Below are 19986 nucleotides of genomic sequence, written 5' to 3'. Positions count from 1 at the left end.
CTGGGGGGGGAAAAGACTTATAACCAGCATTCGTAGTTAGAATTGTCGCTGCATCCCCACCGTCCCGTGAGGAAAATCCAGGCACTTGGCAACTGGCGTACGTTTACGACCGTCGCAGCCTCCTGGGTTCTTGCATTCACCAGCTGTGACCTTCTCAGCCGGCTTCTGAAATGGGGGAAGTTGGATTTGCTGAACAGCGTCACAATTCACTTAACAACTGCCGTGATTCATTTAGTGGCGAAAACTGGCCGTAAAATCAGGCACGGCTCCCTTCAGCATCCCCTTGCTCAGAAATCAAAATCCCAAAGGTGGAGATGTGCACCGCTGAGGCCGTGACGGGAAGGAATGCGTTGCTGCCTTTCCTATTCGGCTTTGTGCCGTTGTGTATTGCGTTGTCGCAATCCCCAACTCCATTTCTTCTTCCCCACCCCCTGCCAGGTGGCGAGGCGATTACGGCGGGAAGAAGCAGCTCTGGTTCCCGGCTAACTATGTGGAGGAGATCCTGAGTGCCTCCGTGCCAGAGCAGGATGAAGCGGTGAGTTTGCCCCAACTTTTTCGAAGCTCTGGGGGATTTTGTTTTTATTATTTATTTATTTATTTATTAAATAAATAAATTAAATGAAGACAAGCCATGTTGGCTTGATCCTGGCCAGCTTCCCATCCCCCTTTCCCTCTAAGAGTGTGGAACTCCACCCACCGCATCTAGAAGAAACCAAAGATGAAGGGTGCACGTCCATTTTTTATTTTTTTTTGAGAAGGGAGTTCAAATACAGGCGGTATAATTAAGGCCCAACATTTCCGTTGCTAAACGAGACAGTTGTTAAGTGAATTTTGTCCCATTTTGTGACCTTCCTTGCCATAGTTGTTAAGTGAATCAATTTGAATTTGAATTTGAATTTTATTGAATTTATATACCGCCCTTTCCCGAAGGACTCAGGGCGGTTTACAGGGTACATAAAACATCAATACAAAAATTAAGAGCAATTTAAAAAGATTAAACTAAGTCCTTGAAAAATATAAAACCCCAGTTAAAACCCCCAATTAAAACTCAGCCTGGGCCGGAAAGCTCGAAGAGCCAGGTCTTCAGGTCTCGGCAAAATGATCGAAGGTCGGGGGCAGTCCTAAGCTCCACGGGCAGCTGGTTCCAAAGGGCAGTTAAATAAATGCAGTTGTTCAATGAGTAAAGCAAATCTGGCTTCACCTGGCTTGACGGAAGGTCGCAAAAGGGGATCACGTGACCCAGGGCGCTGCAACCGTCATAAGTACGAGTCAGTTGCCAAGTGCCTGAATTTTGATTCGGTCACCATGGAGACAGTGCAACGGTTGTAAATCTGAAAAATATCCTTTTTTTCCCCCAGTGCTATTTTAACCTTGAACTAAAGGAAATGTTGTAAGTCAGAGGTCTGCCTGTATTAAGCCAATAACTCTTCCTTGAAGATAAGAATGGTCGATGCGATTATTTCCTCCTCTTTTCCGGAAATGAATAAATTTGAGCGCGTCGGTTTATTTCTACGAGTCTCAGTATTTTTCCGGAGAGAATTCCTTCAGTGAAGGCTGAATAAATTAATTACTGCAGGGAACCTTGTTTGATTGTTAGTTTTTGCATCCTGCATTTGATTCCACAGTGTGGACTTCAATTCCCAGAATTCCCCAGCCAGCGGTGCTGGCTGGGGAATTCTGGGAATTGAAGTCCACACAGCTTAACGTTGCTCAGGTTTAAAACACACTGGTTTAAAAACTATCAGAGCGCTCAACGAACAGAAGTGACATTATTAAAAAAAAATATACCAGCGGGTTTTTTTTTTGCCTTTTAACATTTCTGCTTTTCTCTTTTCTTCCCGCTCCCCGCTTCCCCGCCCCCCCAGTCCGTGGAGAACAGCCCGTTGGGCAACTTTCTGAAAGGGTTCATTGATGTCCCCTCCTGCCACGTGGGTGAGTGTCTTGCGCCGGGCTTCCGTGGCTGGCGGTGAGTAACGGAGCGGCATTCGACGGAGGGCATTTGGGCACCCAGGCCTCTTTCGTGTCTGGGTGCCATTTTTATGGACCCTACTCTATTATTTTATTTCATTTCATTTCATTTCATTTCATTTCATTTATTATTTTCATTTCATTTCATTTTATTTAGTTTTTTATTTTGAGCATTTTATTTTAGTATTTTGTTTTAGCATTTTATTTTATTTCAGTGTTATTTTATTTTTATTTTTATTTTATATTTTATTTTACTTTATTATTTTATTTTCATTTTATTTTAGTATTTTATTTTAGTATTTTTTATTTTATTTAGCATTTTATTTTATTTAGTATTTTATTTTAGTATTTTGGATCATTTTATACTATTTATTTTATATTTTATTTGAATCTGTTTTATTTTATTTATTTTATTGTCTTATTTATTTCATGTTATTTTGTTATTTTATGTATTCTTATTTTATTTTATTTTTTATTGTCTTGTTTTATTTTGTTATTTTTTATTTCATGTGTTATTTTTTATTTTATTTATTTTTATGCATTGTTTTATTTATTTTATCTTTTTATTTTAGTTTACGTATTATATTATTATATTATTTTATTTTTAGATAGTTTGCAACTCGCAACCATTTGTTTAGTGACCACTTGGAGTTACAACAGTATCAAAAAAAATGTGACTTATGACCGTTTTTCACATTTACGACCTTTGCAGCATCCCCGTGGTCACGTGATCAAAATTCGGATGCTTGGAAACTGACTCGTATTTATGACGGTTGCAGTGTCCCAAGATCATGCAAAGTCACTGGGGAAGCCAGATTCGCTTAACAACCTCACATAACAGAATAACAGTTGGAAGGGACCTTGGAGGTCTTCTAGTCCAACCTCCTGCTCAAGTAGGAAATGTTATACCATTTCAGACACGCGGCTGTGCGGTCTCATTTTAAAAACCGTGTTACTAACTTAACAACTGTAGTGATTTGCTTAACAACTGCGGCAAGATAGGTCGTGAAATGGGTCAAAACTCCCTCCACTGTCTTGCTTAGCAACGGAAAACATGGCTTCAATTGTAATCTGCCTTATCCATTGTCGGAAGGTCGCAAAAGGGGATCCCGTGACTCTTAAGACACTGCAGGCGTCCTAAGTACGTGCCAGTTGCCAAGCGTCTGAATTTTGATCACTTGACCCCAGGGGACGGTGCAACGGTCGTGAGTGTGAAAAAACGGATGTAAATTACTTTTTCCAGTGCCGTTGTAACTTTGAACTGTCACTAAACAAATGGTTGTAAGCAGTGGTGGGATTCAAATACCTGAACAACCGGTTGTCTTATTTGATGTGGGCCTGGGCCTCCGAGGTCTAGAATGGACTTCTGGAAGTGGCATCCATGCACTTCCGGTGGGCCGTTCTAGGCCTGGGAGGCCTCCTCCAAGCCTCCGAGGCCTAGAACGGACTTTCGGAAGTAGCATCCACGCACTTCCAGTGGGCCGCTCTAGGCCTGGGAGGCCTCCTCCAAGCCTCCGAGGCCTAGAACGGACTTTCGGAAGTAGCATCCATGCACTTCCAGTGGGCCGTTCTAGGCCTGGGAAGCCTCCTCCAAGCCTCCGAGGCCTAGAACGGACTTTCGGAAGTAGCATCCACGCACTTCCAGTGGGCCGCTCTAGGCCTGGGAGGCCTCCTCCAAGCCTCCGAGGCCTAGAACGGACTTTCGGAAGTAGCATCCACGCACTTCCAGTGGGCCGCTCTAGGCCTGGGAGGCCTCCTCCAAGCCTCCGAGGCCTAGAACGGACTTTCGGAAGTAGCATCCACGCACTTCCAGTGGGCCGCTCTAGGCCTGGGAGGCCTCCTCCAAGCCTCCGAGGCCTAGAACGGACTTTCGGAAGTAGCATCCACGCACTTCCAGTGGGCCGCTCTAGGCCTGGGAGGCCTCCTCCAAGCCTCCGAGGCCTAGAACGGACTTTCGGAAGTAGCATCCACGCACTTCCAGTGGGCCGCTCTAGGCCTGGGAGGCCTCCTCCAAGCCTCCGAGGCCTAGAACGGACTTTCGGAAGTAGCATCCACGCACTTCCAGTGGGCCGCTCTAGGCCTGGGAGGCCTCCTCCAAGCCTCCGAGGCCTAGAACGGACTTTCGGAAGTAGCATCCACGCACTTCCAGTGGGCCGCTCTAGGCCTGGGAGGCCTCCTCCAAGCCTCCGAGGCCTAGAACGGACTTTCGGAAGTAGCATCCATGCACTTCCAGTGGGCCGTTCTAGGCCTGGAAAGCCTCCTCCAAGCCTCCGAGGCCTAGAACGGACTTTCGGAAGTAGCATCCACGCACTTCCAGTGGGCCGCTCTAGGCCTGGGAGGCCTCCTCTAAGCCTCCAAGGCTTAGAACGGACTTCTGGAAGTAGCATCCACGCACTTCCAGTGGGCCATTCTAGGCCTGGGAGGCCTCCTCCAGGCCTCCGAGGCCTAGACTAGACTTCCGGAAGCCAGACGGTTCTCCGAATTCAGGTGAATTTAGCTACCGGTTCTCCCGAACCGTTGAGAACTGGCTGAATCCCACCACTGCTTGTAAGTCTGTAGCAGTAAAGGCCCCCTAATGCAGCACTTGCTCAGGGGAAGAGAAGCGACAATATTTTGGACAGATGACCTTCGCTGTCGCTGAAGACCACCAGTGATTTTTGTGCGGCAAACCGGTCCATCGTCGTCCTTTTCAAGTCGTCGTGCCCCTTTTTTGGGGAGAGCCGCTACCCTCCACGCCCCGCATGCTCCCGACCCCCGTCCTGCCTTGGGGGGGCCTCTTTCAGTAAAGCCGCCCCTCTGATGTCCTTGTAGTTATCTCCAAAGACGCCAGGAGCCCCAAACCCTTTGTCTTCACCATCCATTCTCAGCAGATGACCCACCCATCCCAGTCGCTGGATGTCGCCACCGATTCTCTGGAGGAGCTGAACGACTGGGTGGCCAAGATCCGGGAGGCCACGCAGAACGCAGACGCCAGGGTGAGTCTCCTCCCGACGGGAGGTTCTGGCTGGAGATCCAGGTTGCTCAGGCTTTGGGGTGGCTCCACCAGGCGCTAGTTGCAACTGTGAAGCCTTGCAACTTTTGGAAAGTTGGTCCTGGGGTCAGAGGTGACAGGATGGCGCTTGGGATGCATCCAAGGGCTGTCGAGTGGAGTGGAGTGGGATGGAACGGAATGGAATGGAGCAAAGTAGAGTACAGTATACTACAGTACAATACGGAACGGAAGAGAAGAGAAGAGAGTTATAGGATAGGATAGGATAGGATAGGATAGGATAGGATAGGATAGGATAGGATAGGATAAGGTAGGATAGGATAACAAAATAGAATAGAATAGAATTAGAATTAGAATTAGAATAGAATTAAAATAGAATAGAATTTAGGATAGGATAGGATAACAGGATAGGATAAGGTAGGATAACAAAATAGAATAGAATTAGAATAGAATAGAATTTAGAATAGGATAGGATAGGATAACAAAAGAATAGAATAGAATAGAATAGAATAGAATAGAATAGAATAGAATAGAATAGAATAGAATAGAATAGAACATAATAGAAAGATAGGATGGGATGGGATCGGATAGGATTAAAATAGAATAGAATTTAGAATAGAATAGAATAGACAAAATGGAATGGAATACAATACAATACAATCATAATAAAACAGAACAGACCGTCAAAGATTGAAGGTGCTGGTAATGGTCTTTAAAGCCCTACATGGCATGGGTCCGGGGTACCTTAGGGAGCACCTGCTGCCGGCGTCAACTTCCCTCCGCCCAGTACGCTCCCACAGAGAGGGCCTCCTCAGGGTGCCACCGGTCAGAGAATGCCAACTGGTGGCCCCCAGGGGGAGGGCCTTCTCTGTGGGCGCGCTGGATTTATGGAACCATCTTCCGGTTGAGCTCCGGATGGCACCCGAGCTTCGCTCCTTCCGGCGCAATCTAAAGACCTACTTGTTCGAACAAGCCGGCCTGGCCTGATGGGTGATGGGTTTGGGTTTTATTATTGTTTTAATGTATTTTAACTTACTGTTGTAAGCTCTTGGGCACCCTGTTTAATCTCTTTTAATTTTTGTATTCTTGTACTTTTATATGTTTGCCCTGTTCACCGCCCTGAGTCCTTCGGGAGAAGGGCGGTATACAAATAAAATTATTATTATTATTATTATTAAAGTTGGAAGGGACCTTGGAGGTCTTCTAGTCCAGCCCCCTGCTCAGGTAGGAAACCCTATACCATTTCAGACAAATGGCTTTTTCTGTCTCACTTGGCCAAAGTGCCTGATGGAAGAAGATGAGCTCCAAATATTTCAACCGGGGTTCTTGCCCTCTAAAAAAAGCCCCCAAATATAAACCACTCCTGGTCCCAGAGTCTGGCCCACCTCCTTAGAATTTGGCCAGGGCAGTTCTGGACGTCCTTCTAGACCCACCCATCCTTTTACCTCCAAATGGTGAAGTCCTTCTTGGTTTCTTCTCTGGGAGAAAAATTCACCCTGACTGAGTACTAATAGCTTTGCTCTGTGATGTGTGCCGGTGTATGGGGGGGTGGGTGGGACGGATGGTCTCCAGATGTCTCCTTATCAGGGTCTGTCTGTGTCATGTGCAGATGCAGGAAGGGAAGATCATGGAGCGGAGGAAGAAGATCGCCCTGGAGCTGTCAGAACTGGTCGTTTATTGCCGCCCGGTGCCTTTTGACGAGGAGAGTAAGTTGCCGTGTCCGTCACCCCGACTTCTGCTTTACTGCAGGCTGACCTTTGTCCACTTTATGACCTTTCTTGTCGCAGTCGTTAAGGCAATCGCCACAGTTGTCCAGTTAAGTAACACAGTTTTTAAAAACAGACTGGACAACCTTTTGTCTGAAAGGCTATAAAATCTCCTGCTTGGGCAGGGGGGTTGGACTAGAAGACCTCCAAGGTCCCTTCCAACTCTGACATTCTGTTAGGTGTGGTTGTTCAGGGGATCTGGTTTCCCCATTGACTTTGGTTATCAGGAGGTCGCAAAAGGGGGTCACGCAACCCCGGGAATTACTGTGACCAGGGCTTTTTTTTGGTCATAGAACACACGGAATGGCGTTCTGGCACCTTTTTTGGAACCGAAGAACCGGTTCCTTCTAAGCTGCCAGCGCGAGTCCAGGTATGCCCGCAGATCGATTTTGCAGCCCCCCAGCGGCCCAATCCGGGCTCCGGAGGCCTGGAAAAGGCCTCTGGTGCTTGGATCTAATGGCCGCAGAGCGATTTTGCGCTCCCCACTATGGTCGATCTGGACTCCGGAGGCCTTTTCCAGGCCTCCGGAGCCCGGATCAGGCTGCTGGGGGTTTGCAAATTCACTCCGCAGCCATGGATCCGGGCTCTGCAGACTTGGAAAAGGCCTCCGGAGCCCAGATCGGGCTGCTGGGGGGGCCACAAAATCGCTCCCTAAAGCGGCTTTTCCCCACCCCATCCCTTGCTTCATAAAGGGCTTTCTACTGGAATTCCGGCACCTTTTGTCAACGCTGCTAACATCAGATGTTTTTTGCTTTGGCAACAGATGGAGATGCAACCATTTTCTTTTTATGTTTTCCTCTTAGCGTTAGAGTTAGATGGTGCTGGGGGGAGGAATGTGCATGAGGGTTTAGCTAGACATAACAACACTGCACCTAGCGTGAGAACCAAGGTTATTGAAATAAGAGATGATAAGAAATGGCAGGTTGGAGAACTGGAGGGAAGGTCTGCGTTTCAAGCCATTTGAAACCGATTGGAGAATGTGATTTATGACTGTTAATTAGAGGAGGGAATTGTGCTTTGATACTATGTGCTCAGGGGAAGGGAACTCTGATTTTGGCTTCCACCATCTACGTGGCGATGCCATGCTACTCAAATAAAGATTCTTTAAGGTAAACAATGCCTCAAAGTTCTTTGAAGAGTCCGAATCATGTCACCTTTTTTTATTTACAAAAAAAGCACTGACTGCGACCGTCGTAAATATTAGTTGCCAAGCTTCTGAATTTTGATCACGGGGCTGCTGCAGAGTTCATAACTGCGAAAAACACTCATAAATCTCTCTTTTTCAGTGCCGTTGTAAATTTGAACAGTCACTAAATGAATCCTGCATTTTTACTGCCTCTTTTACTTTAACTGTCAGATGCTTCCTTTTTTCACAATATTCCTTTTAATTTCCTTTCTTGATGTATACAGATTAAGGAGTATCTTTCTCTTTATTCTCCTTTTTTTTGGCATATTTTTTTCTCCTCATTCTGCCAGGTTTTCTTTTCAGGAACACAACTTCACACAACTTTTCGGGCATCGTGTGGGATGCACGATGTGCTGTTTGTTGGTTGGTTGGTTTTTCATGTTTAAAATTTATTTATATTTCCATATTTGTATTTCCTATTCCCAAATTACCCACCTCTCTCAAAGGGAGTGCTCTGCAGCGGAATTTGGATGCAAACCCTAATATTTTATTTGCTGTAAACCATCTTGTCTTCCAAAAAAGACTAGTTAATTTGCTCTTCCCATCATAGGTGATTCCCTTGAACAGAGTCTCTGCGTTTGATAAGGCAGCGAATAAATGTTTTTACTTTGCATTCCTGCATTTCTACCGTCTTCGTCAACAGAAGACTGCACCATGTTAGACAATATTTAAATATAAAACATGCTGATATTTTACAGACACACACATCTGTTGGGATTGCCTTCAGATGTTTGGCTTTACAGGTCATCGTCGACTTAACAATTCGTTTAGTGACTGCTCAAAGTTACAAAAGTCACTCCTGACAGCTTTTCACACAGCCACTAACGTGATCAAAATTCAGACTCTTAGCAACTGGCATGTACTACTGACGGTTGCAGTGTCCTGGGCTCATGTAATCAACTTTTGCAACTGTCTGACCCAACAAAATCAACGGGGAAGCCAAATCCACTTTTGTGTTACTCACTTGACCACTGCAGCGGTTCCCGTAATGAATTACGGGAAGAAAAGTCGTAAAAATGGGACAAAACTCACTTAGCGGCTGTCTTGCTTAACAACCAAAATTACGTTGGGCTCATAAGCAGAGGACTTCCCGTATTCCCCCTCCCCACTCTGCAGGGGTGGCGCTGAGCCACAGAGGGCCCAGTGCAGGGGTAGGCAACCTTGGCTCTTTTACGACCCGTCAACTCCCAGAATTCCTGAGTCAGCTATGCTGAATTGAATTCTGGGAGTTGAAGTCCACAAGTCATCAAAGAGCCAAGGTCGCCTACCCCTGGCCCAGCGGATTCCTTGACCGGTTTTCCCTTTCCAGAGATCGGCACGGAGAAAGCCTGTTACCGGGACATGTCTTCCTTCCCGGAGACGAAGGCAGAAAAATACGCCAATCGAAGCAAGGGGAAAAAATTCCTCCAGTACAACCGGCGACAACTAAGCCGCGTCTACCCCAAGGGGCAGCGCCTCGACTCCTCCAACTACGACCCACTGCCGATGTGGATCTGTGGCAGCCAGTTAGTGGCCCTCAACTTCCAGACGCCTGGTAAATTAATTGTCATGTTTAATGTTTTAACGCTCTAGATCAGGGAAATCTCTTTAAGACTTGTGGACTTCAACCCTAACCCTTAAGCAGCTGCAGGCTATGCCAGTGATGGCGAACCTTCTAGAGACCGAGTGCCCAAACTGCAACCCAAAACCCACTTATTTATCGCAAAGTGCCAACACGGCAATTTAATCTGAATACTGAGGTTTTAGTTTAGAAAAAAACAACTCCTACATTAACATCTTTTGTCTTAAAAGAAAACACAATAACAAAGCTTTCACTGACACAAGCAACTTTTTACTGAAAGGTAAAAGGGTGCATTTGGCATGCTTTTGAACAATGAATGTGATTTTTGCTGTTGTACGCATGCTGATAATTTGTCTAGCCTTGGCTTATACTTTGTAAGTTTGAAAGCAACACATGCAGCAGTCAGGTCATCTGTTAGTCTGTTTCTGGTGTCAGATTTGATACAATTCAAAGCTGAAAACAGCGCTCTCACTCCGGAGGCTCGTTTTGGCTAGGAATGGCGTTTTCCTGCGAAATCTTAGCCAAAGAGCAAGGTGTGTGTGCCCATAGAGAGGGCTCCGAGTGCCCCCTCTGGCACATGTGCCATAGGTTTGCCACCACTGGGCTATGCCGTCTCTTATCTGACTGTTCCCTAGGCCAGAGGTCTCCAACGTTTCTGGGCTCATGGCCCGGAGGGAAACAGAGCAGTTTCCAAATTGGTGCGCACACGCAAACAGGGCTGCGTGTACAGGTGCAGCACTAGTGACCCTGTTTGCGCATGTGCAAATAGGCCACACACACCTGCCCAGTGCTAGCCGCCCCATATGCGCACATGCGCATGTGCAAACGGGACTGTTGGCGCTAGCGTGAGCGGGGGGAATATGCACGTCCACATGCGTCCACAGCCAGTCTTTGCCACGGCCCGCTGGCTGAGAGGCCGTGGCCCAGTAGTGAGACACGGCCCATTGGTTGGGGACACCTGCCTTAGGCAGCCTTGCTTCCCTCCATCTCCCCAGGCCTTTCACACATGCCATTATGTTCTCCAAAGGCCTTTTGTCCCCTGCTCTGACCTCACGGGGTCCTCTGAATCCCGATTTGTCCCTCCTTCCAGACAAACCGATGCAGCTGAACCAGGCGCTCTTCATGCTGGGTGGGCGCAGCGGCTATGTCTTGCAGCCGGACATAATGCGGGACGATCTCTTTGAGCCTTTCAACAAGAGCAGCCTGAAGCACGTGGAGCCCATCACCGTCCAGCTGCAGGTCGGTGAGCTGGGACCTCCTGGGATGCTGCCCTGCCCTCTGGCTTGGCTACCGCTTTTGTGAGTCCCGCCTTGCCCGCCTAACCCCCACCCCCCCACCCCTATTCTTCCTCTTCTCTCCAGATCCTAGGGGCCCGGCACCTGCCCAAAAACGGACGCAGCATTGTTTGCCCCTTTGTGGAAGTGGAGGTGTGCGGCTCGGAGTTCGACAATGGCAAAAATAAGACGGAGGTCGTAGGTAGGAAATCAGGGGATGGCACCGTGTCTTCCGGAGTGGTCTGAATGGCAGCCAAAGCTTCCAACAGCAGGAGACGTGGGTTAACCAATGTTGGAGAGGGAGGTTTTGTTTGGCCCTGAACCTTTCATGGAGCCACACCTGGCCAGGTGCATCAGGTGTTTACCTGGATACCCCTCGATCAGCTGAGCAAATTCAGAATAGCTGTGGGTCCCCCAGGCTGCTTTAGACAAGGTCCTGTGCAAGGAGTCCCCAAAATGGGAGAGCAGGAGTCTCCCTCCTTCCTCCCAGGAGTCTTCCCATCATGCTGCTGGGTTGGAGGCAAGGGGGTAGAAGAGGTCCCAGCTGGAGCCATTTCTGTAGCTCGGGAGAGTCCTGTTGTAATTCCGTGCCAGACAGTGGACCTGGCAGCTGAGTCTGGGGAATCCGAGGAGGAGGAGGGGCCTGGAGAGCCATCAGAGTTGGAGGAAGGCTCTGAGGAGCTCCAGGACTTACAATCTGATGAAGAGCCTGGCCCCTCCACTCGTGCTGAGGCTGAGACCCAACTGTGTTGGGAAGCTGAGTCAGACTCTGAGGAGTCACAGCTGGAAGATACCATAGCAAACGCCGACAGGCAACCAGAGCAGGACAGAGGGAGGCAATGGGGCGGCTCCAAGGGCGGAGGAGGAGAAGGCATTGAGAAGCCACGCCTTGGGGCTGCATAACAAAAAGGGAATGTGTGGGCAGGGCTGGATGTGTGTTCTGCTTCCTTCCCGCCCAGCCGACAACGGCCTCAATCCCGTCTGGCTGGTCAAGCAGTTCGTCTTTGACATCAACAACCCCGAGTTTGCGTTTCTGCGCTTCGTGGTGTACGAGGAAGACATGTTCAGCGACCCCAACTTCTTGGCCCAGGCGACCTTCCCCGTCAAAAGCCTCAAGACAGGTATCGGCTCGCCCCCGTTTCCCCTTCCCCGTCCCCTCCCCTCAATTCCCCCAAATTGTTGTGGCCCGTGCAAAATTTGCTTGCTCCCCTTGGTAAATTGACATCGGGTTCCAGGTGCAACTGTCCCAGCCGGCTTCCGACAAGCAGAGTCAGTGGAGGAAGCCAGGTTCACTTAGTGACTAGAAGACCTCCAAGGTCCCTTCCCGCTCTATTTGATTGATAGAAGGAGGAGGAGGAGGAGGAGGAGGAGGAGGAGGAGGAGGAGGAGGAGGAGGAGGAGAAGAAGAAGAAGAAGAAGAAGAAGAAGAAGAAGAAGAAGAAGAAGAAGAAGAAGAAGAAGAAGAAGAGGAAGAAAGAGGAGGAGGAGAGGAGGAGGAGAAGAAGAAGAAGAAGAAGAAGAAGAAGAAGAAGAAGAAGAAGAAGAAGAAGAAGAAGAAGAAGAAGAAGAAGAAGAAGAAGAAGAAGAAGAAGAAGAAGAAGAAGAAGTTGGAAGGGGGACCTTGGAGGTCATCTAGTCCAACCCCCTGCTCAGCCAGGAAACCCTATACCATTTCAGGCAAATGGCTGTCCAGTCTCTCCTTAAAAACTTCCAGTGTTGGAGCATTCACCACTTCTGGAGGCAGGTTGTTCCACTGGTTAATTGTTCTCACTGCCAGGAAGTTTCTCCTTAGTTCCAGGTTGCTTCTCTCCTTGATTAGTTTCCATCCGTTGCTTCTTGTCCTCCTTCAGGTGCTTTGGAGAATAGCTTGACTTCCTCTTCTTTGGGGCAGCCCCTGAGATACTGGAACAGTCCTATCATGTCACCCCTCGTCCTTCTCTTCATTAGACTAGACATTCACTTAATAACTTTGACAAAAAGGGTCACAAAATGGGATAAAGAGACTCACTGAACAAGAGCCTTGCTTAGCAATGGAAATTTGAATTTCAATTGTAAGTCGAGGATTACCCGTACCCGTAAGTCCTCAACTTACAGCAGTTCATTTAGTGACAGTTTGAAGTTATGGCAGCACTGGAAAAAGTGACTGCTTTTCACACTTAATGACCGCCGCAGCATCCCCCGTGGTCATGGGGTCCAAATTCAGACGCTTGACAACTGACTCGTATTTATGACGGTCGCAGCGTCCTGGGGTCACGCCATTCCCCTTTTGCAACCATTTAACGAGCCAAGTCAATGGGGAAGCCAGATTCACTTAACAACCGTGTGACTAAGTTAACAACTGCCGTGATTCACTTAACAACTGTGGCAAGGGAAGTCGTACAGCAGGACAAAGCTCACTGAACAACTGCCTTGCTTAGCGACAGAGGTTTTTGGCAGTCCTTGAACTGCAGGTAGACCAACTGTGATTGTAAGTCAAGGACTGCCTGTGAATTGTTTGCTGCCCAGTTTTTGAACGAGGTGAATTTAGGAGTCCACCCTCCATCTCCCTCCACAGGATACCGGTCGGTGCCGCTGAAGAACAGCTACAGCGAGGATCTCGAACTGGCTTCTCTGCTGCTCCACGTTGAGATCATCAATGCCAAGGTAGGTTTGCGGGGGTGCCAGCATCCGAACTGGAGGCTAGGCAGGGTTGGGCTGGCAAGTCCCGAAGAAGGAGACCAAGTGTAATAATACTAATGCTACTAATAATAATGATAATGATAATAATAGCAGCAGTAGTGGAATAGAATGGGATGGAATAGGATAAGATTAGGATAGGATAGGATAGGATAGGATAGGATAGGATAGGATAGGATAGGATAGGATAGGATAGGATAGGATAGGATAGAAAATATGGAATGGAATTGAATGCAATGGAACGGAACAGAACAGAATAGAAATATGGAATGGAATGGAATAGAATAGTATAAAATATGGAATGGAATAGAATAGTATAGAATATGGAATGGAAAAGAATAGAATAGAATAGAATAGAATAGAATAGAACAGAACAGAACAGAACAGAACAGAACAGAACAGAACAGAACAGAATAGAATAGAATAGGTTGGAAGGGACCTTGGAGGTCATCTAGTCCAACCCCCTGCTCAGGCAGGAAACCCTATACCATTTCAGACAAATGGCTGTCCAGTCTCTTCTTAAAAACTTCCCGTGTTGGAGCATTCACAGCTTCTGGAGGCAGGTTGTTCCATTGGCTAATTGTTCTGACTGTCAGGAAGTTTCTCCTTAGTTCTAGGTTGCTTCTCTCCTTGACTAGTTTCCATGATCCGTTGCTTCTTTTCCCGCCTTCAGGCGCTTTGGAGAATAGCTTGACTCCCTCTTCTTTTGGGCAAATCTCCCGAAGGGTTGTAGGACATCTGAAGCGGTTCTCTTCAAGGCCTGGTGGGCGAGACGCGAGGAGACCTTGCAACCTTGAGGTCCTTCCTTTCTCTCTTTTGCAGGAAGAAGACGATGAGAACTTGTATTCCTCCATCCAGCAACTCCGGGACCGGGCGAACGAGTTGTCCAGCCAGGTGTCCAACCTGGAGCACAGCAACACTTGCGACTCGCGTTACCAGCAACGGCTGGATGAGCTGCGGTTGGCTCAGGAGCAGCTCCTGGAGCTGACCGAGGCACGCAATAGGAAGTGAGTCCTGCTGTCCTTGACGTAAATTTACCCAAGCAGATCTGTTGTAGTTGCAGTGGCTTCTCTTCGCCTCTGGCTCTCAAAAGGAGGGAGGAAGTCTTCCCGGTTAGGAGAGGAGAGGAATCCTACTGGGGGGGGGGGTTAATCCACTGTGGGGGCTTTGGTAAGTTTCCTTGCCAATTTCTCATGACCCAGCTAGGTAACATCAGTGCTAGGAGGGAGTGGGCTTTGGAGGGAGGAGGGGGGAGGAGGAGGAGGATGGTGGAGTCCTGGGTTATTTCTTTACAGACATTTCATGACCCAACTAGGTCACACCATCAGTGCTAGAAGGGAGTGGGGTTTGGAGGGAGGAGGAGGAGGAGGAGGAGGAGGACGGTGGGGTCCTTGGTGCTCTCTGAGCTGGGTGGTTTTCTTGAAGACATTTCATGACCCAACTAGGGAACATCATCAGTGCTAGAAGGGAGCAGGGAGGAGGAAGAGATGATGAGGAGGAGGAGGCGGAGGAGGAGGAGGAGGAGGAAGAGGAGGAGGAAAGGACTGTGGGGTCCTTGGTGCTCTCTGAGCTGGGTGGTTTTCTTGCAGACATTTCATGACCCAACTAGGTAACATTATCAGTGCTAGAAGGAAGATGGTGTTTGTGGAGGAGGAGATTTCCTTGGTGCTCTCTGAGCTGGGTGGTTTTCTTGCAGATCTTTCATTACCCAACTGGGTAACATCATCAGTGCTAGAAGGGAGGGGGGGTTATGGAGAGGAGGAGGGGGACTAGGGGGCCCTCGGTGCTCTCTGAGCTGGGTGGTTTTCTTGCAGACGTTTCATGACCCAACTAGGTAACGTCATCGGACACTGGTTCTCCCACCCACAGACTGTCTGAAAGCAGCTGGGTCATTATCCTTCCTTTCCTCACAAAACCTGACAGTTGCATCGGTGAGGAATGATCAACAATTCTTCACCCACCTGTGGCTCAAGTCTGCCTACACGTTGAGCCCAGCTCAGTTGTCTGGCTAAAGCCACGTCCGGTGCCCGGCTTAGGCCCAACTCTGATCTGCCAGGCCCCCCCCCCCTCCCCTGCGTCTCCCCCCAGGGGCCTCCCACCCTTGGTGCCAAGTGCGCAGAGGCTCCACATTTCCTTCAGCCCTTTCGACTGGGGTTCTTGATTTTAAGTTACCTAGTTGCGTCATGAAGCGTCTGCAAGAAAGCCACCCAGCTCAGAGAGCGCCAAGGAGGAGAGGGGAGGGAAGGAGGGAGGGAGAGAAGGAAAGGAAGGAAGGAAGGGAGGGAGGGAGGGAAGGAGGGAGGAAGGAAGGAAGGAAGGAAGGAAGGAAGGAAGGAAGGAAGGAAGGAAGGAAGGACAGAAGGGAAAGGAAAGGGAAAGAAGGGAAGGGAAGGAAGGAAGAAAGGAAGGAAGGAAGGAAGGAAGGAAGGAAGGAAGGAAGGAAGGACAGAAGGGAAAGGAAAGGAAAGGGAAAGAAGGGAAGGGAAGGAAGGAAGAAAGGAAGGAAGGAAGGAAGGAAGGAAGGACAGAAGGGAAAGGAAAGGGAAGGAAGGGAAGGAAGGAAGGAAGGAAGGACAGAAGGGAAAGGAAAGGGAAAGAAGGGAAGGAAGGAAGGAAGGAAGGAAGGAAGGAAGGAAGGAAGGAAGGAAGGAAGGAAGGAAGGAAGGAAGGAAGGACAATGATAATGTTACCTACTGTAGTTGAGTCATGCTACGTCTTCAAGAAAACCACCCATCTCAGAGAGCAGTGAGGAGGAGAAGGAGGGAGGCAGGGAGGCAGGAAGAAAGAAAAGAAAGAAACAAAGATAGAAAGAAGGAAAGAAGGTCAATGATAATGTTACCTAGTTGGGTCTTCAAGAAAACCACCAATTTCAGAGAGCACCAAGGAGAAGGAGGGAGGGAGGGGGAAAGGAAAGGGAAAGGAAAGGGAAGGGAAGGGAAGGGAAGGGAAGGAAAGGGAAGAAAGAAAGAAAGAAAGAAAGAAAGAAAGAAAGAAAGAAAGAAAGAAAGAAAGAAAGAAAGAAAGAAAGAAAGAAAGAAAGAAAGAAAGAAAGGTCAATGATAATGTTACCTAGTTGGGTCATGAAACGTCTTCAAGAAAACCACCCAGCTCAGAGAGCACCAAAGAGGAGAAGGAGGGAGGGAGGGAGGGAAGGAAGGAAGGAGGGAGGGAGGGAAGGAAGAAAGGAAGGGAAGGAAAGGAAGGGAGGGAGGGAGGGAGGGAGGGAGGGAGGGAACATGACTGATGATGTTACCTAGTTGGCTCCTGAAGCGTCTTCCAGACCCCCACCCAGCTCAGAGGGCAGCCAGGATTGCCCACGTTCCCTCCTCAGCTCTAGGCGGTCTCTTCCTTGGACCCCGGTGGTTCTCTTGGGCAGCCCCTTCCCCTCTCCCTGGGGGAGCGGCAGCCTCAGGCCCCCTTCTCTTCTCTTCTTTCAACACAGGCTGATGGAGAAGAAGAAGAGAGACCGGCAGTTGGTCAGCAAGCGTAACTGAAGTCCACCTGACTTTCCCGGTCCCACTGTCGTGCCGGAGAGGGTCGCTGGGTCTCTTCTCCAATCTTCCAAGGAGACCCCCGTTAGGCCCACCGAATCCCGCCAGCTTCCCGGGCCGATAGGCCTGCGGCCGCAGGGACGAGACCCCCTCGGCGGGCACACACCCCTTCCGTGCGCCGAAAGCAGGAACCCTCGCCGAACGTTTCCGCTCTCCGCGAAGCCGGCCGTTTTGCCGTTTTTCCTGTCCGCCTCTTTCTTCGACACGTTCACCGGGGGGGGGGGAGAGGAGGGGGCTCTGATTTAATCCACATTTGTTTTTGTTTTTTTCCTTTCCTGGTGGATCGGGAAGACGAGCCTTTATTATGTTTTTTTTTTATTATTATTATTATTATTAATTATTCTTTTTTTTTTTGGCTTCGGTGCAACTAAGGCAGTTAGCAAGTGCCTCTAATCTACACTTTCCCAGAGAACGTGGCTTTTGCACCGTAGGAACTCGGCGGGGGGCCAGGTGAGAAGGAACGGTGGTGGTGGGGGCAGGAGGGATCTGAGGGGGGTGGTGGATCCGGAGGACTGGCCCGGCGGATCCTAAAAGGGACCCTTGCAAGATTAAGCTCTGGCGGACCAAGCCTTGGACGCAAGCGAGAGAGGCTATAACAGGGATGGGCAACCTCGGCTCTTTTATGACTCGTGGACTTCCAACTCCCAGAATTCCTGAGCCAGCTGTGCTGGCTCAGGAATTCTGGGAGTTGAAGTCCACGAGTCATAAAAGAGCCGAGGTTGCCTACCCCTGGGCTCTAAGGTAAAATCCCCGCAGGGGCGTCGTGTCCTGTTTTCGCAGCCTTCCTTCCCGTCCTCAATTCCAACACGGGGCCGGAGGCAAAGCCCCAGGCGCCTGTTTTAAGCCGGTCATCGTGGTGCCCAGCGGGCAGCCTTTGCTATATTTATTTATTTATTGCGGGGCACGGAGGAAAATCAAACTTCTCTTTCCCCACCAAGAACCATCCCCAAAGGCTGTGGGGGGGGAGGGGGGGCACCGATTGGGAGTAAGGTCACTTGCGGAGAGGACTATTTTTCATTTTTGCTACTCCGTGTGGCCTCCTTTCCCTTGGGAACGCCCCTTCCTCTTCCTCGACAGTCATGTTGGGCACGATCTGAGGCAGGCAGGCGGGCGTTCTTGGGAAGACCAAGCCAGGGTCGCCTTGGAAAAGAGGGGAGTTGCCGCAGAGACGCGGCACCCCTTAATCCATCGTCCTCTCCCCAAAGCGGCCTCTCCAGATTCCAAAAAATAAAAAAGGCCTTGTCTTTTGGCTGAAATGCTTCCAGCCTCCTTTAGAGGCATCATCTTGACGACGACTTCTTCTTCTTCTTCTTCTTCTTCTTCTTCTTCTTCTTCTTCTTCTTCTTCTTCTTCTTCTTCTCCTTCTTCTCATTCTTCCTCTTCTTCTCCTTCTCCTTCTTCTCCTTCTCCTTCTCCTTCTTCTTCTTCCTCTTCTTCTTTCCTCCTTCTCCTTCTCCTTCTCCTTCTTCTTCTCCTTCTCCTTCTTCTTCTTCCTCTCCTTCTTCTCCTTCTCCTTCTCCTTCTCCTTCTTCTTCTCCTTCTCCTGCTTCTTCTTCTTCTTCTTCTCCTTCTCCTTCTTCTTCTTCTTCTCCTTCTCCTTCTTTTTCTCCTTCTCCTTCTCCTTCTTCCTGCGATTTGCATTCGCCCTCAACGCTGGCCGTGGAGTGGAGGGGCCGGGGCAGGTCCGGGCTCCGGATGGAAAGAGAGGCGGAGAGAAAAAAAAATCCCGTAGGTTTTTGCCTGTCCTCAGCCTGGCCTGGATGGAGGGGTTGGGTATGTCTGTCAACCATAGGAAGGAGGGGGGGTTAGGGGTGACGAGGTGATTGGGGTGTGTGTGTGGTGGTGGTGGGGAATTGTTTTCTGGAAGAGATCTAACAAGCTCGGCTAAAACAGCAGCTCCAGTTGAGACTGAACAGGGGCATTTCATTTACTCGGGGTGGGGTGGGGGGGTGTCCTGGGGGCTCTCTGAGCTTAGAGGTTTCCTCGCAGACGTTGCCTTACCAAACTAGGTAACATCATCAATGCTGGGAGAGGGTGGGGCTTGCTCTCCTCTCTATACCTATGACATACAAATATACCTCTTGGGTATAAACAAACAGCAAGCCCACCCAGGACCCCACAGTTCTCCTCCTCCTCCTCCTCCTCCTCTTCTCCACAAACCCCACTCTCTACTAGCCCTGATAATGTTACCTAGTTGGGTCATGAAACGTCTGCAAGAAAACCACCAAGCTCAGAGAGCATCAAGGACCCCACAGTTGTTCCCTTCCTTCCTTCCTTCCTTCCTTCCTTCCTTCCTTCCTTCCTTCCTTCCTTCCTTCCTTCTTTCCTTCCTTCCTGCACTGATGATGTTTCCTAGTTGGGTCATGAAACATCTGCAAGAAAACAGCCAAGCTCAGAGAGCATCAAGGACCCCACAGTTGTTCCCTTCCTTCCTTCCTTCCTTCCTTCCTTCCTTCCTTCCTTCCTTCCTTCACTGATAATGTTACCTAGCTGGGTCATGAAACGTCTGCAAGAAAACCACCAAGCTCAGAGAGCATCAAGGACCCCACAGTTGTTCCCTTCCTTCCTTCCTTCCTTCCTTCCTTCCTTCCTTCCTTCCTTCCTTCCTTCCTTCCTTCCAGCACTGATAATGTTACCTAGCTGGGTCATGAAACGTCTGCAAGAAAACCACCAAGCTCAGAGAGCATCAAGGACCCCACAGTTGTTCCCTTCCTTCCTTCCTTCCTTCCTTCCTTCCTTCCTTCCTTCCTGCACTGATAATGTTACCTAGCTGGGTCATGAAACGTCTGCAAGAAAACCACCAAGCTCAGAGAGCATCAAGGACCCCACAGTTGTTTCCTTCCTTCCTTCCTTCCTTCCTTCCTTCCTTCCTTCCTTCCTTCCTTCCTTCCTTCCTTCCTTCCTTCCTTCCAGCACTGATAATGTTACCTAGCTGGGTCATGAAACGTCTGCAAGAAAACCACCAAGCTCAGAGAGCACCAAGGACCCCCCATTTCAACCCCGAGCTTCAAATAT

At 49.1% G+C, this 19986-nt stretch overlaps 1 protein-coding gene across 1 annotated transcript in view; it reads left to right on the top strand.

Annotated features, from left to right (window-relative positions):
* LOC310638736 (1-phosphatidylinositol 4,5-bisphosphate phosphodiesterase gamma-1-like) overlaps nucleotides 1-19450 on the top strand; it is an 86622-nt gene extending 67172 nt beyond the window's left edge. The window contains 11 exon segments of the mRNA XM_083360034.1: nucleotides 439-535; nucleotides 1866-1932; nucleotides 4780-4943; nucleotides 6567-6663; nucleotides 9219-9443; nucleotides 10561-10709; nucleotides 10832-10946; nucleotides 11704-11865; nucleotides 13299-13387; nucleotides 14243-14427; nucleotides 16863-19450. Coding sequence (XP_083216160.1) covers nucleotides 439-535; nucleotides 1866-1932; nucleotides 4780-4943; nucleotides 6567-6663; nucleotides 9219-9443; nucleotides 10561-10709; nucleotides 10832-10946; nucleotides 11704-11865; nucleotides 13299-13387; nucleotides 14243-14427; nucleotides 16863-16914 — 1402 coding nt within the window. The 3' untranslated portion in view covers nucleotides 16915-19450.
* The last annotated feature ends 536 nt before the right edge of the window (nucleotides 19451-19986 follow it).

The sequence above is a fragment of the Vipera ursinii genome (genome assembly GCF_947247035.1).
Source record: "Vipera ursinii genome assembly, chromosome: 3".
Lineage (NCBI taxonomy): Eukaryota > Metazoa > Chordata > Lepidosauria > Squamata > Viperidae > Vipera > Vipera ursinii.
The sequence above is the reverse complement of the archived record's forward strand: the minus strand, read 5'-3'. Positions and strand labels throughout refer to the sequence as shown.